This window comes from Rhinichthys klamathensis, unplaced genomic scaffold (genome assembly GCF_029890125.1).
Source record: "Rhinichthys klamathensis goyatoka isolate OS25496 unplaced genomic scaffold, OSU_Roscu_1.1 h1tg000856l_1, whole genome shotgun sequence".
Lineage (NCBI taxonomy): Eukaryota > Metazoa > Chordata > Actinopteri > Cypriniformes > Leuciscidae > Rhinichthys > Rhinichthys klamathensis.
The window spans coordinates 2,930-21,012 of record NW_026607226.1 but is presented as its reverse complement, the minus strand read 5'-3'; the positions used below and the strand labels follow the sequence as shown (position 1 = coordinate 21,012).

The 18,083-nt window shown below is 39.6% G+C and overlaps 1 protein-coding gene across 1 annotated transcript; it reads left to right on the top strand.

Moving 5' to 3' along the window:
• Positions 1-562: 562 nt before the first annotated feature.
• LOC130078318 (tyrosine-protein kinase receptor UFO-like) lies at positions 563-16,907 on the top strand (the record flags this gene model as incomplete). The annotated part of the gene is made up of 7 exons (XM_056243862.1): positions 563-725; positions 5,520-5,727; positions 6,334-6,434; positions 6,636-6,818; positions 11,445-11,525; positions 12,056-12,171; positions 16,724-16,907. Coding segments are annotated over exons 1-7 (1,036 nt in total), but the record flags the coding sequence as incomplete, so codon positions are not given.
• Positions 16,908-18,083: the final 1,176 nt, after the last annotated feature.

Below are 18,083 nucleotides of genomic sequence, written 5' to 3'. Positions count from 1 at the left end.
AGTAAGCATGTTCTATCTATATTTAGTGTGTCCGTAGGTTTAGTCGAGTCTAGGTGAAGGGGGTTGTTGTGTATTGGAGCACTGAGAGGGAGGGCGAGATGGAGGAGGAGGGGAGGAGAAAGACAGAATGGACAAAAGTTGAGTGGAGGAATGTGAGTTTGTCTGAAGGGGAATAAAGGCGTCCTGATGGGAGAGAGTTTTGGAGGCAAAGGGAAATTCTGACAAAAAATACGCGTCGTGTTTCCAAAAATAACAACTCTGACTGGCTGGAAAACTCTGGAGCGCTGTTTTGGTTTTGGCTTCACGCGCTTCAATAGCTTACTTCACGTTCAGGATTACTAAACACTTTTTGAGCTTAAAAAAAAAAGATAAAAAAGAAAGTTTACGCTGCTTTTGGAAACAGATTTTGATTACAATTCTGGGGACGACCTGACAGCTTCTATTTTGATCTTGAGGATTCGAGTTTTCCTCTGTTTTTCCTTCTGAAGCTTTTTGAAGTTGACTAAGGAATCTGCCAGAATCGCTCATCTGTGGGAAGTAGAAGCACTGGAGCGATGCGATGATGATGATGAAGATGATGATGATGCGTTCTGAGTCCAGCGTCACTGAGTCCCACACGACACCGACACCGAACCCGAAACCAGACAAAAGAATGACCGGGTCGAAGCTTTTCACTGTGTTACTCTTGCTAGCGTTGCGCGTCGGGTCCGCGGAGCATGTGTCAGGTACGAGATTTGTGGATTCAAAACTTTTTCAAGTCAATGCATTAACGTTTCAAAGGTTTCCTTAGCTTCACCATGATTGAATATTAGTATTATCGTTAAACAGTGGACTGAAAAATTATTCGGACACTATATTTAAACATGTTTGATTGTCATTGCATTAGAAGACAAGTGTTAAAAAAAGTATTGTGAGGCTTTTTATTTTAACATGTTCGTAAATGTATGTCTACATCTGTGGTTACTCTGCAGTGTGAACTTGAGGGGAACTTTTTATTGTGCCTAAAAATGGCCAAAAGAAAATTAAAATAATTGCAATTCAGACAAATTAATACAGTTCTAAGAAAAGATAGTGTGACTAAAGTGTCCAAAATCTTTTTGGTGCCCATACAGCATCTTTTAGATCTCATACATCATCAGTGCATGTCATTGATGACAGAAACAAATAAACAGTGAAAGATGCTTGACATCATGTAGTTCACTCTGAACTCATTTATGTACTTTGCTCTATTTATGTCACACCGGTTTTGCTCAGTGGCTAGTTTTAGAAGTTTGTGTGATATTATTATTATTTAAATTTTCAAAACAATGGGTCTGTTTTCATCTGACAGGGCCTGAGGTATATCTTGAGACAAGAATCTCCTATAGACTTGAGTGTGGGCTCTTTTGAGTTAGTAAGGTTCGTAAGAAACCACCCCCTAACAACACCCTAACAACAACATTGCGTGACCTTAGCAACTAGCCATCCTAGCAACAACACTGCATCACGTGTGATTTTTGCACAACCAAGCATCATTTACATTTTCCTCAGGATCTGTAAAAGTTGTTTGTAACACTGTCTTACACAAGATAATGGGTTTGAGTGTTTACCAGATACAAACTCAAAGTTGTTTAAAGTTGTCTATGAGTGGCCCTTATGTGTGCTGTCAAATAGAGCGAAGAATCTGAGTCTGGCAGATCGGACACTTATCAAACTCTCCCATCAAATCTCCCAGACTGTGAAGACGGGCAGCCTAAACATGCAGCGTGGATAATGTGGGGAAGTGGGGACCGGTGAGGGATTTCAGAAAGAATGTGACTCGGGGGCCATGCTGAATCAGACAGGGGAAATGATGGATTGGGTTTAGGGCAAAGGGATGGATGAGGGGATGAATTGAATGAAGAATGGAATAAAAAGCCACAGGAGGAGACAAGTGAAAACATAAAGGAGGAAAGAAAAAGTGATTTGTGTTAGACTGGGCCGATAATGGAGAGGGCAGTAGTTGTCTTTGACAGGTTTTTGCTGATGAGAGAAACACCATAACATTTTACAACACTGAACAATATAGCGTTATGGAGGAAGTGCTATAATGAAAAATGCAAGTCAAAAGGAAATCTTCCTTATTGCATTCAATTTGTCAACTTTTAGTTGCCAACATATAACATAGTTGGCCTCAAACCTAACAGACATGTCATGGACTAAAATATACAATTTTGACAAACTCAACTGATTATTGTAATTTATTGCAAAACTGTCATATAGAGGCCACTTTTCACAATACAATCAGTTCTCTTTGGAAACTGTCTTCTTATTGAATAGACAAGAATACAGAAGTTTCTTCTTGATGAATACACAGTTTCTTTAGAAAAATATGCAACATCACGAAAGTAAAAAGGATGTCTTTAAACATTCATATTTAAAAGGAAGCTGCATGCACACTAAGAGAGTTGAGGTTAGAGTCGACTGCCCACTTTCAGGCCATCATAAAAGGAGAGATGTTAAAAAGAACTAGTGAAGCTAAAAGCCGCTATAGCAATATACATACAAACTAGCTATGACAGGGGGGTTTAGTGGGCCTCATTTTAAACATCAACTTGGGACTCGCATCTCTGAGTGAGTGTGTGTGTGTGTGTGTGTTCTCCTAAACCTTCGCTGAAAGATGGAACATGTTGTTCAGCCCATTCATATTTGAACAGACTCCAGATGCATTGGAAGGAATGTTAAACTAAAGAAAATAAAATCCTTTAACTTAAATTTGTAAGTTTTGTGTTTCTGTTGAGTGTGCCGAAGTTTCCCAAAGTCAGTCCTTTTTCTTGTTGTTGAGAAAGCAGGCCCACATAGAAGAGGGATGGTCGTGTTGGTGTTTTGGATGCCATATCACACTGGGTGAAATAATTGTCATAGGGTCAAAGGTTAAGGGTCAGGGCAGTGTCTGTCTGACAGCTTTGAAAAAAGTTATTAACACTTTCCCCGCCATTGATTGACAGAAATTTCAGTCATTTATGGAGTAGTATGAAGCTGCAGACTCGGAGACCTGCATCTACAGTCCCCCTGCACCCAGAGTCCCGCATTCTCAGACCCCTCGTTTTTCGAGACAGCGCCTCCTATCAAATTGTATCGGATAAACATGTGAAGAACTTAAGCCAAAACGTGAGTAGGCTATCTTCAATTTTATTTAGCGAATCGTAGTAGCCTACTCGTTTGATTTATTTTTTAATAAAACTAAATTAGCTCATCGATACAACATATGAATAGTCCATTTAATGTTTGTAAAGATAGTTTGTAACAAGATTTGAGCCGTTAATGTATGTTTTTTCGCCCTCTTCCCCCCGAAAATATTTTGATAGCTAACGTTAGCCTTTAACCTTGGACTTTTTGTAGATATGTCATAAATGCTGCAGTGATTTTCACTGCCCATTTTGTGCCCGCATATTTCAAACCCACAAAGTTGTCCAAAGTTCAAAAACATCTCAAGGGACACTTCAACAGAGCAGTGCAACATGAAGGTAACATTTGCAAACATCTTTTTTCTTTTTTTTTCTTTCTTTTTGAAACATCATAAGACATGTGCTATCGGGCCTATACTGTTGTAGGCTATTCCAGGGTACACCATACATCGATGGAGTCGCCCCTGCCGAACCCAGCAACATATCAATCATTTTATGATTATACAAAGCGACTTATAAATTCGTTTTTTTTCATGCAATTGAAGACGAAAAGTAAAGTCACGAACACAGTTTTTTCTTCCTTTTTTCTTTACAGCAAGATGATGTTTAGGTGATCATTAAATAAAGTACAGAATTGTTTATTATTGGTGTTTTGTCTATTCTGATTTGTTTTGCTTCGCATTCAAAATATCAAAAAACAGATTTTGTAATGTTAGCATGGTAATGTTAATTAGACCATTATAGGTTGAACTGAAAGAAAAATTGGAATTTGAATAAAAAAATATAAAAAACATTGTAGCAATATAATATCACATACTATTTTTCAGAAGATAGTTCAATCTGTAATTGTATCCCTTCCATCGCAATGAGGTTTTTTTTGGCACATGCATTAAGCAGGGAACGCAAATATTTATTGGATTATTTATTTGGAGACCGTAATATTGCATCTTATTGTTTTTAATTGCATTTGGATAAGCGTGCGCTGTACTCTGTGTGCGGGTGTTATACGATCTTTCGAACAGCAGGAGGCGCTGTGTTCGAAAAACGAGGGGTCTGAGAATGCGGGACTCTCGGTGGGGGACTGTAGATGCAGGCTCCGAGTCTGCAGCTTCATAATATTGCATTTATGAGAAAACGCTTCCCTGTGTTTTCACTGTTGTACGGTAGGGGGCGCTGATTTTTGCAGCTTTTTGCTAAAAATGTTGCTTTTTTTTATGAAACTCATACCCACATTCAAATGTTGATAAAAAATGAATGCATGAAGCTAGAATAAAAAGTTTTTGTTGTTTTTTAAGCAGAGGGTCTGTTCTTTCTTTTTGACATACTGCATGTTCAGATATTCTTACAACAAAATATTCTGGGGGCCATGAATATTTGGTGAAAATCATCAAAAAGCGGTGGCTGGCAACTTTTTTTTTTTAAATCGCTGGCGGGTAAATTGTTAAGCCGGAAGGAATTCGTAATGAGTTGCATCATCCGAAGCTAAACTACATGGATCTGGCTGGATTACATGCCTCTGGTATCTCTCAGGCTTCAGCTGCAGAGCTTGTTATCCACTCCATGCTGACAGAAGAATTTCAAACATTCCAGTTCTTCAGGCAGATGGACATGCATGGAGCCAGTGGAAAGTGAACCACCGTGGCCAAGCTGATGTTTGACAGAGAGACGATTTGCAGTCTTGCCGTCTTATTCACATCATAAAAATCCATGCGAGGGAGGGTTGTGTTTTTGAATGCCTCGCCTACAAAATCCGTTCACAGACATACACTACCCCACTGGCATTGAAAGGGAGGCTAGACTGATAAGTTCATGGGATTCACTTGTCTCTCAGTGCAGGAGGTAAAAAAAAAAAAAAACCTTTCTTAGCCACATCTTAGGATAAGAACAGCATTGACACTTTGGGCTGAACTCATAGAAACCCCTAATAAGAAGGGTGGTTTTTAGCCCATGTCCTGGACTCAACACACCTGATTCAGCTTATTGGTGAGACTGCAAGACCAGAGTGTGTGAGATAAGGACCAGGGCTGGGAAACACTGAGCCCCACAGAGAAACAGCCGACAAACATTTACAACCGCATAACAATGAACCTAGCAAGGTTTTCTTCATTTTTTAATAAAGTCATATTTTTTTATTATCTTCTGATGGATGAACCCTTACCAGCTCTTCAAACATCAGCAGATTGCATGTCCAGAAAAGCACCATGTTTTGTGGTCATTTACCATTTTTGAAGTACTTTGGAGCACCATGTAAAAGTCTTGAGTTGGCAATTATTTAGCACTATGGTATATTTCAAATGACCAAATATTTGCTTAATACACAGTTTGTGTAAGCTGAAGTGTTGGACTTAATGAGTTTTCCATGGTCTTCCGCAGGGCTAAGCTTCGTGGAGAGCCCTGGGAATGTGACTTCCTCTCTCGGGAAGGCAGTGAAGCTCCAGTGCGTCCTGCGAGCAGACGGGGTGGACCACGGAGCCCTGGACGTGGTCTGGCTGAGGGAGGGACAACCGCTGTACTTTGCTGAACTCAACCAGATGCAGGTCCCCGTAGATGAAAACAGCTGGCTGGTTATCAGTGAACTCAAGTAGGAATGCTGACTTTATCGTGCATATCTGTTTTATTGGGACATTTACAGTGCCAATCAAGTGAATTGTTGTTTCCTCTGTCCATGATTGGTGATGGCTCCATTACTTTTATAACTAGTGTTATTATTATATAGTAATATATATATAGTATGTATATAGTGTATATTATTGCATTAATGCCTGATAAAAGGACTGAATTACATTAAATCCTGAATTTTTGGACTGAAACGTGATAGTTACAGTACACAGAAAAAAAAAAATTTTTTTGCTCATTAGAAAAAGCAACTGGGGTATTATGCTATAAATTCTAAAAGTAATATATTACTTTACTTGCTACTTCTGAATATAATATCATTACACACAATTGCATTACCTGTAACCTCCAACACTGATAATACCCGCCCACATATATACTTGTTTAAAAAAAAAAAAAAGCTTTCTCTAAAGCTCATTGGTACAATAGCTCATGGTCCGATCCCCAATGAACACACATACTGATCAAACTGAAACCTGAAATTTACAATGAGAGAAGAGTGTTTGCTACATCAATACATCAAAATTTGACTATAATTGTCCGATTAAAAGCATCCACTTTCTGCTCACAGGATAGAGGAGGTAACGCTCTCGGATATGGGCTCCTATCAGTGTGCGGTCTACTTCGGTTCAGAGGTGACATTATCCATTGAGGGGCACATCCAAGTAGAAGGTATTATCTTTCTTTAGTGTATGTTACTTAAAATACGATGTTCTTTTTAAATTCACATAGGTTTTGTGATGGGAATATATGTGCAGAGAGGTGGAAACAAACTTTGGGAGCCTGGCCTGGGTTGAGACTAACAATAGACTGTACTGTTGGGAACTCCTCTATAGCATTATTGATTTTCAATCTCTCTTTTTTCTCCTTCAGGTCTCCCTCATTTCTCAGTGGAACCGCACCATTTGCAGGTAGTGGCTAATGTAGGGCTGAGTCTGCACTGTGAGGCTCACGGTCCTCCTGAACCTGTACGGGTCATCTGGCTACAGGACGGGGCTCAACTCAATAACCTGGAGGACCCCATATCCCTGTCGCCCTCAACGCTCCACCTCTCAGGTATTTACCTATCTTGACTCAACTGTATACTGTTATTTACAACTTTGCTTTCCTAACCATGAATTCCTTGTCGCTGTCTGGCGGAAACTTTGTGTTCCTATATCTCGTCTTTTTTTTCATAATCAATGCTTATTGATCACTCCTTGATGTCTGTCTGTGAGTTTTGCAAATATTTAACCAATGAAATGTTGGCAAAACCTCGAAGCTCCACCTCAGTTTTGAATGACGTGCCACAGACAGTTTGAGCAGTTTCTGCACCAACAATGCAAGGGTAAATATAGAACGGGTAAAGCAGTTTCTTTACACAAACACTATGCATATAAAGGCAAATTCTTCATGTATTCGAGGAGCCGAGAAGAGCGTCTTAGGCTAGCGTTTGCTGTCCAGTCATAGCCAGTATTGGGGAAAGTTACTTTTGAAAGTAATGCATTACAATATTGTGTTATTCCCTAAAAACTACTTTTTTTATGGAAAGTAATGCATTGCGTTACAATTGCGTTACTTTTTCTCGTCTGGGCTGGGCTTGCTTGTATGTTTTTAATGGCAAAAAAAAGGCTGAATGAAACGCAGATTCACACCTGTGCAGTAGAGGGCGCAGCTCAAACAAACCTTTAGTAGATTGTAGAAGAATATTACACTGGAAAAGGTCAACAATTATACTTCAGTAAAAATGTAATGTTTATCTAAAGCCATTTTTGCTTATTTATAAGGTTGAATTGGATCATCAAAGGACAGCTGTAGCGATATTGGTTAATAAAGTGAGATAACATATATTTGTGTAATTTAACATATTTAAAGGATTAGTTCACTTTTAAAAAAACTTTTGCTGATAATTTACTCACCCCCATGTCATCCAAGATGTCCATGTCTTTCTTTCTTCAGTCGAAAAGAAATGAATGTTTTTGATGAAAACATTCCAGGATTTTTCTCCATATAATGCACTTTGCTGGCCACCAAACGGTTCAAGGTCCAAAAGACAGTTTCAGTGCAGCTTCAGAGGGCTTTAAACGATACCAGACGATGAATAAGGGTCTTATCAAGCGAAACGATCGCTCATTTAAAAAATAAATAAAAAAGTTAAAGTTTTATAGGCACAAATGCTCGCCTTGCGAACTCTCCTGTTCGAACTCGTTCATCAAAATGAACGAATCTTTTTTCGAGTCATTAGTCATTGACTCGAAAAAAGATTCGCTTTGAAGCTGCACTGAAACGGTCATTTAAACCTTGAACCGTTTGGTGCCCAGCAAAGTGCATTATATGGAGAAAAATCCTGGAATGTTTTCATCAAAAACATTCATTTCTTTTCGACTGAAGAAAGAAAGACATGGACATCTTGGATGACATGGGGGTGAGTAAATTATCAGCAAAAGTTTTTTTAAAAGTGAACTAATCCTTTAATTATTGCAGGTTTGCGTCATATTCTGAGTTTGCATTTCACTGTTTTTATTCATTTTTGTGGAATACTGGGTCAGTTGCTGTGCAGTGAGATGAGTAAATGCTCACATTAATCTAGAACTACAATAAACATCATGTTTACACAAAACGCCTCTGCACTTACCCCTGATTTCTCTCAACATGGGGACAGGACAGTCAAAATATGGGAAAACAAAGTGACTTGAGTTGCTTATTTGAAAAAGTTTACAGATTTTTGTTATACAATTAAAAATAATGCGTTACTTTACTAGTTACTTGGAAAAAGTAATCTGATTACTTAACTCAAATTACTTGTAATGCGTTTCCCCAACACTGGTCGTAGCCGGTGCTGTCGTAAATAGACTTTGCGCTTCATGTTTTCTAACATGAGATTTTGGCATAGGCAGAGCTTGTGTAATGCTGGGGAAAGAGTTGCTTCACCCTTTGCCTATGGATTTTAGCCAAATGTATTCAAGGACAGAGATACTATACACATTGTAACCTGTAAGTTGATGAAAACACACTGCATAACACTTGCTATCTCAGATGTGGTCATACTAATGACGGACAAAACATGGACATTCAAGGTTTCCCTCGACAGCGCTGACATGTAACTCTTCACACTTCAATACTAAATAATGATGCGGTAACACCATACACTATAATTATTGGCTGCTACTATTAGTGGTGTTTCCCAGTGTTATAAACACTACCCTTGCGTAACAAAAATGTACTGTCAGGATTTACTAAAGACAAGCAGTAAAAAATGTGTGAAAAGGCGTGAACAGGGTTATTTTTGCAGCTGACGTTATTGCATATGCATTTGTAGGATTTCCCTTTCAGACATAATTTATGGGAGGACAGTATTTACATGAATCATTACTACGGTTTGTGCTCGTTAATGTACTGGTGTTTGGGCCATTATTTACCGCCCCAAACAAGCATGTCTTAAACCAGATGCTAACTGGTAGATTGTGTTGGTCATGATGGAAATGATCCGGCTGTGTCTGTGTTTTTAACATGCGTGTCGTCGGTAGATCACGAGAACTTTCCTCTCCCATCAGCGCTTTCTTGGAATTGCGCTCTCACGCTAATTTCCCCTGTTTAGTAAATCTGGCCCTAAGTATTAAACCTTGGTGTGTAACCCATCCCCTAGATGATGATGAACCCATAAAGATGATGAAACAGAGAAAAATGCCCTAGACTTGACGGAGAAACCCAAGCCAGATCTAGATGCCTGAGGCCTTTTGAATAAACTGCTTAGACTAATATTACAAGTTAGTCATCTATTTTGTTCTTTAAGACATTCTTTCTTTAAGACCAGTCTCGCACACACACCCACACACACACACACACACACACACACACACACTTTGTAGCAGGCGGCCTGTCTGGCTGTTTTCCAAATGGGAATCATCCTTTGAGATGCTGGCCTTTGCTAACTGGTGAAAGAGCAGCAGGAGATGAGAGGAAGGCCGGACAGGAAGAAAGAGTGGAGAGGAAAAAAGAGGAGGAGGAGGAGGAAGAAGAGGAGGAGGCCTTTGAAAACCTGCCACAGCACAGTGCCACATTCAGCCTGTGTTGTTGTTCCAGCTGTACTGAGCTGAAGAGAGAGAGAGAGAGAGAGAGAGAGAGAGAGAGAGAGAGAGAGAGAGAGAGAGAGAGAGAGAGAGAGAGAGAGAGAGAGAGAGAGAGAGAGGCTTTGACTCATCATGGATAACTGACCATTAGTTGTGCATTCACATCTTTGGAATGAAACACTTCTGCTTCCACACACACACACACGCACACACTGACTCACGCTCATTCAAGAATTTCATAAACTAAAATGGCGGTTCTTTCCGTCCATAACATTCCTTCTGTCAGTGCAACAGCACGATCCTCACAGAGAGAGCATTAAACACTTCGTAAAGCACTCAGTGCTGTTTGCTAAGGCGAGCAGCATTATTATTACCATATACTTATGGTCAGGGCTTTGATAAAGCAACATTATAAGTAGGCTATTACATTTTGGGGAGATGTGTGCTATTACATTTCCAGGCAATTAGGATTACAGATAACAGATAATAAAACAAGAAAAAAAAACTACAAATAAATCTGCTGATAGTCATACAAAACAGCAACGCCCACAATACTCTATCAACACGACCACATGTTTTGCAAAGGCACTCCAGTTTGTATTTGATTTCTTTGGCAGTAAAGTATAGCTGCATGCTTCTTAAATGTGTTCATTTTGTCTTTTGTAGTGGAAAGGTCATTTGTACTATAATGCAATGACCTTCTTCTAGTTTGGATGATATGGCAAAATCATGGTTATTAGTTGAGTAACTAAGTAAAATAAGTCTTGTTTTCCTTCAATCTGTGCTGACGAAAACAGATTGTGTTTTGGGGAAGGAAATAGAATGAGGTGAAACTGGATGTGTCTAGATCTCTCTCTCTCTCTCTCTCTCTCTCTCTCTCTCTCTCTCTCTCTCTCTCTCTCTGTCACACACACACACACACACACGCGCACACACACACACACACACACACACACACTACTCAGATCTTGTCCATCAGAATTTGATCTGGTGACCCTTGATATTGAACTTCGGTGGCCTTTCATCAATGGACACATAGTTTTCCTGAAGGACACACATAAGCGTTATTTTCCCTGAAAGTGTGAAGAATGCGGTGTGTGAGAAAGAGAGCCTTCATTTGACATGTTTCTGTGAATGTCAGCATGTGCAGTGTGTGTGTGTGTGTGTGTGTGTGTATATGCGCTCTCCTCTCCCTCTGTGTTTTCCTTAAAGCAGAAGTAGCTCTTTTCAAATCAGCTCTTTATAATTTCCCAAATGAATACGTTTTTAACCTACAAACACATTCTGAAACTCAACCACAACCACAACCCTTTAGTTGGTTAACACTTCAGAAAATCTGTTGACTAAAGTAATGTTGCAACTACATGTCAAATAACTCTAATTAGTATTATTAGAGTATTAGTAAACTGCTGAATATCTGCTAACTGTTTACTGTGATGCTCCCCAACAGACATTATACTGACTATATTTAACTTTGCAACTTATTCTACTAACCCAAACCTAACAGTCTACTAATACTCTACTGAAAGATAGTTGTTGACATGTAGGTACAACATTACTTATAACAGAAAATGAAGTGTAACCCAACTTTGCAGATTTTTTTTCTCAACCATGTTGTTTCACTCCTCGACAGGTCTGAATAAAACCAGCTCTTTCTCCTGTGAGGCGCACAATCGGAAAGGTGTGGCGTCGTCTGGCACGGGCACTGTGACGGGTAAGTGCATGGGACGTCCTGAAGTGAGGGTGCTTTTATGTGCTGCCCTGTGTTTAGACAATGTGGAAGACAGCTCATGGCTCTCTCACCGCATGAGAGTCGTGAGTCACAATTGATTCCAGTAATATTTATTACTGCAATAAGCTAAAACATACATAGTTCGCACAAATACAAAGTACATTTCATTTATAAGGTGATGTGCAGTTGAGGACGAGTTGAAAGAGAGGGACAATGTAATTATTTGCGATACGTCTCCGTCTACCGGTATGTAAAGTTATGCAGAATTGTGATGCATGACGATACGTGATGTGAAAGTCACAGGAATCCCGATATGACTGTTCAGACGGAGGCTGCGTTGCAAAACATCAGACCTGTGTCTGAGCAAATCAGAATCGAGAAGATCAGATTGCTTGTGGTTTGTTATGAAAAAGTTGATCTGAGTCACACATGAGCAAAAACTGCATATTTTGCCTGCAATGTCTGAATGTAGACATGTTTTAATTATATCTATTTTTGATCTTTCCGTCTAGTCCTTCCTGCCCAGCCCCATGACATTAAAGCTGAAGACATCACTAATTCAAGCATCCGTCTGTCTTGGCACATGGGCTTTGGAGGAATCTATCCCATCAGCCTCTGCATTGTTCAGGTACCTTCAAAAGCTTTCTTTCAATAGATGGATAATAGAATGAGTGAGTGTGTGTTTGTTTCAAACTGTTGTGTCGTTTGACTTTGACAAGCCTCTGATGCATCGGTTTTGTTCCACAAATGTGAGTCAGAACCCTTGTACCCACATACACACACTGCTTAATCACGCTGTAGACTAGAGGATCACATTTCACACTCTAAAAGAGGCCCCGTACGACTCACTTTTGAGGCCCAGTTCCCCCTATGTTCTGGGGCCCTGGTAGGACGTGTGTGTGTGTGTGTGTGTGTCATACACTCCCCTTGGCTTGAGCACCACCCCAAAGTGCCTGGTTCTAATAAAAAAGGCTCTTGTGTCTGAGCCTTCGCCCCTCCTCTAGTTCCCCAGATCTACAGAACCGAGCGCTCCAAACTGAGACAAAGCACACTAACCTGAGGAAACTGAAGGATAATAAAAAAGAAATGAGGAACAATGGAAAAGCCAGAAAAGTTTAGCAAAGCTCAACTGACGCAATACAGATGTATTTATTTATTTATGAACATGTCCATATCCAGTACCAGTGTAGTAAATGAAGTAATTCAGTGCTTAACTAATATGTCTGATGTTACCAGTAATAAGAGGCCTAGATTATTTTTCAATATATCTAGTCAGAAAAAGAGTGCAAGCATATTCCTCTAAAATAATTCTGTGTTTTCAGCCTTAGAATCATGAATAATTTAGTCACTATAATTGTGCTGTGCATTGGGTTTCCAGCACCAAGTCCAAGCCTATTCATTTAATACCAAATTTAGCATTTTAATCAACAGTACATTTTTTGTTAACCTTTTACAGTATCATATGTCTTGGAGTATCGCAATAATATCGTATCGTGAGTTCAGTGTCGTGATATGTTTGGAATCGTGACATGAGGGTATCCTTACACCCCTATTAACTAAACATACTTTTGCCATATAATATTAAAAAGACAAACAAGAAGGTGCATGATAATACATCTGGCCACAGTACAATTATTGTAATTCCTAAAGCTCAATCAATAGAGGAAACAATTTATGTCCCTCTGTGAACCTTTCCAATCAAATGAACACATTTAAGAAACATGCATCTAAGCATATAGAGATATCAATCAGCTCAAATGCAGAAATATATCCGGTCAGTGTAAATGATGGCTTGGACAGAGTTAATGTAACCCACAGTAGGGGAGTTCACCAGCTGTGTGAGTCAGTCACCAGCAGTGCTCTTTATTGACTCGCTCTGAATCACTGAGTCGTGACTCACGTGTGACTCCTCACTCCAAAATGAAGCCCATCAAGATGATCTGGAAGAACAGCCTCTGCTTTGATCTCGGAGTGTTATGACACATCTTCTCTTTCGTACCGCAGCACTGATCCAATCACGAGTCGGCTCTTTCATTCACCCCGTCACAATACATTACAATAGACTTTACACACATTATAAAGCATGATTTCTCATGTTGTTAAGCTTATGTTCTTCTGGTTGTATCACTCTTTGGTAGCCACACGTTTGAAGCTTGTTTTCATGTGAGATTTTTAAAAATAGAAACAAGGAGACACATGTCATGTATACATGCATTTTTAGATTTATAAATTGATATTTGTATGTGTGTGTGTGTGTGTGTGTGTGTGTGTGTGCGTGCGTGCGTGCGTGTGTCCGTGGGTGACATATTTAATCACAATATGCATAGTTAAAAATATTAATTATACGGTATAATTATCAACAATTCTAATAATTAAGATTTTTTTAACTGTGAAAATATTTTCATGCTAATTAGGCACATTTTATCAAAATTAGCTTACTGTAAAAAAACAATAATGGTGCGCTGCAATACAATAATGAACAAACTACTCTGACAATTATACATCATTTGCTTTTCACTTTACATGAATGAGAATTGGGAAGCAAGATTTGCTTATGTCTCCCGAATGATGTGCAAATAACCTTGATATAATTTTCTTTGTGCAAAATATTATGCAACATATAATCATTTTTCTATGCAACATATATAAACATTTATTTATTTTTAAAATGTCTTCTCTTGACAGTTACTTGAGATTCACAGTAATATGAATCATTATTTCATATTCATATTGTGTTGTTTTATGTTGTGTTTCTGGCTTGACCTTGCATGCAAGCTGAATTCTATGGAATTCTTGTAATCATTTTTAGTCATGCCAACAAAGCTTGTGTTCCCTTATAAAGCCCCCGCTTTGTTTCTTCCCTGTGATTCCCACAGCCGAGAGTGATTTGAGGCAGTGTAACTCTAGGTAGGTGGTGGGTTACGCGGGAAGTTTGATGTTTGGAGGCTTTGCATCGGCAGCATGTTCCTCCTGCTGAGTCAGGTGTTTTCATGTGTCCTGCTGTGTAGTGTGTCTCCAGCTGGAGGAGACTTTATTGAAGATATGTGTGTGTGATCACTAGGAGTGTGCCAAGGCCCGCTCAGGAAGATGTGTGTGTGTGTGTGTGTGTATGATCACTAGGAGTGTGCCAAGGCCCGCTCAGGAAGATGTGTGCATGATTATGTGTAATGTTAAAGGGGTCCTGTTATGTCTTGATTACGTTTTTGGGGTGTACTAGAATATGTTTTAATGCTTGATTGTTCAAAAAATGCATTATTTTTCAAATATTTTACATTATATACACTCACCTAAAAGATTATTAGGAACACAATACTAATACTGTGTTTGACCCCCTTTCGCCTTCAGAACTGCCTTAATTCTACGTGGCATTGATTCAACAAGGTGCTGAAAACATTCTTTAGAAATGTTGGCCCATATTGATAGGATAGCGTCTTGCAGTTGATGGAGATTTGTGGGATGCACATCCAGGGCACGAAGCTCCCGTTCCACCACATCCCAAAGATGCTCTATTGGGTTGAGATCTGGTGACTGTGGGGGCCATTTTAGTACAGTGAACTCATTGTCATGTTCAAGAAACCAATTTGAAATGATTCGAGCTTTGTGACATGGTGCATTATCCTGCTGGAAGTAGCCATCAGAGGATGGGTACATGGTGGCCATAAAGGGATGGACATGGTCAGAAACAATGCTCAGGTAGGCCGTGGCATTTAAACGATGCCCAATTGGCACTAAGGGGCCAAAAGTGTGCCAAGAAAACATCCCCCACACCATTACACCACCACCACCAGCCTGCACAGTGGTAACAAGGCATGATGGATCCATGTTCTCATTCTGTTTACGCCAAATTCTGACTCTACCATCTGAATGTCTCAACAGAAATCGAGACTCATCAGACCAGGCAACATTTTTCCAGTCTTCAACTGTCCAATTTTGGTGAGCTCTTGCAAATTGTAGCCTCTTTTTCCTATTTGTAGTGGAGATGAGTGGTACCCGGTGGGGTCTTCTGTTGTTGTAGCCCATCCGCCTCAAGGTTGTGCGTGTTGTGGCTTCACAAATGCTTTGCTGCACACCTCGGTTGTAACGAGTGGTTATTTCAGTCAAAGTTGCTCTTCTGTCAGCTTGAATCAGTCGGCCCATTCTCCTCTGACCTCTAGCATCAACAAGGCATTTTCGCCCACAGGACTGCCGCATTCTGGATGTTTTTTCCTTTTCACACCATTCTTTGTAAACCCTAGAAATGGTTGTGCGTGAAAATCCCAGTAACTGAGCAGATTGTGAAATACTCAGTCTGTCACCAACAACCATGCCACGCTCAAAATTGCTTAAATCACCTTTCTTTCCCATTCTGACATTCAGTTTGGAGTTCAGGAGATTGTCTTGACCAGGACCACACCCCTAAATGCATTGAAGCAACTGCCATGTGATTGGTTGATTAGATAACTGCATTAATGAGAAATTGAACAGGTGTTCCTAATAATCCTTTAGGTGAGTATATATATATATATATATATATATATATATATATATAAAAAGCTTGTATATAAAGCACACATTAAAGCTTAGAAGCCGATCGTTGGCTTGGCGTGTCCCAGGCTTAACACAACTGTGTTATTCTTTCCGCGGAAGATACAGCAACATAAAATCAAAACAAATAAATGTATGTTACATATGTGTACCAACAAGGAATGTGACATAATTGCAGGAACCTGGGAAAAGGAGAAGTGATAGAGGTCGCTTCTTCTTTGCCCTAAACAGAAAGTGAATGTCACACGTTTCCCTCAAGTAATTTGTGGCTGTTCCCTATGTGTGTCCACACACCAATGTGGAAAAAGTTACTAAAAGTTAATTTTCAATAATTTTCCATAGTCGCAGGATGTCCATTCAGCATACTAACTACGTGAGAGTGAGATTCAGCATACCAGCATACATACTAATCTCATTGAGTGAGGTTTGTTAAGTAAATCAAACGGATTTTCACGCCTTTAATATGTTGCATATTCGCGATTTGCGAAAAACGAAAGTGTTTGATCATTAAATTTTTTTTTTTTTTTTTTTTACAAACAAACATTTATTGCATTTTGGTGTTGGGCAAAGTTTTTATGTGTTTAATAAAAAAATTTCAAGTGTTATAGATGGCCCTAGGAAATGATAAGAAACCACTAAAATCCAATACCTTTCAGGTTAAAGCGTCTGGTGAAGACTCTGATCAGCTGATCTACAACCAGAGGGTCAGCGCACCAGACACCAGCCGTCTGATCTCAGATCTGGAAGCGTTCAGCCAATATGATTTCAGGATGGCCTGCCAGAGCAGTCAGGGTGTCTCTAACTGGACGGCATGGGTTCCCATCAGCACCAGCGAAGGAGGTAAGCACGTTTGAGAGGAAGAACAAGTTCAGATGGTGACAGTGTTACAGTGCAGTCTTCTGCTGGAGTCAGTAGAGCTGAAGTGTGTTTACAGTAGCTAGATGTGTGAGGTCTGTGTCCGCTAAACACTGAACGCTGTTTGACATGGAAACTGTCAGGACGGAGAGAGACAGACATGACTGAAGAGGTGTATGTGCTAATGTATTAGGGATGTGCCCAGAGTGCTTGGAATCCATCAGGAAAACACATAGGAATGACTAAAATGCCATTCCCTAATGTGCACTTGGTCTGTGGATGTGCACTGTGAGGTTCCTCTCCAGGTTTGGATGTGTGTTTTCTGCCCTGGCTCTGGCTGTCTGTCAGCTGTAACTGTACTTGAGCTGTAGTAAGTTTTTCCATACCAGATTACAGTTGAAGGAGTGTTTGTAGAAGAGAGAGCGAGGTGGGCATCTGGATGATGGGTACTTTCCATAAATCGGCATTAAGAAATGTGTCTTTAAAACAAACGACTGTGAGTGCAGCTGTAATACACACAGACAGAAAGAAATGGAGACATCGGGCCTTATTTATAAAATGCTGCATAGAAACCATCCTACATTTGATCTTACGATCATTTCTCAAATGTGCGTTCGTGTGATTCGGAGAACGAACGTACGCACAAAAAACACGCATACACCTGTCTTCCCGATGTGAAATCTATAATTTGCAAATGATTTATAAAAATTGTGCGCAGCTGAATGGTTTCAGATTGCCTAATTAATGTCATTAACATATAAAACAGCACCAGTCAACGTCCAAACGCTTTACTTGAGAACGGCGACAATTGTTTAGATTTCCAAATAGCAAGTAAGTCTGCCTAGACCCTGACACGGCACTAAGCCCTTTTCCACGTCAAACACTGATTTATAAATGATGAGCGATGGCATGGATCTGAGTTCAAATCTGTGCATACGCACGCTTTATAAATGAGGCGAGTTAATGCAAGCACAAGAATCATTTCCATTCATTTATTCATTTCGTTTTGACTCCTTTATTTAAAAGGGATGTGAGTCATTTTTTTTGTGTTAGAATACTTTTTCATATCCCAGCTTAAAACGAAGAGACAACAATAAATAGCCATTCGTAGGTTGATTCTTTCATAAAATGTAAACAGCAGCACTTTTTAGCACTACCACA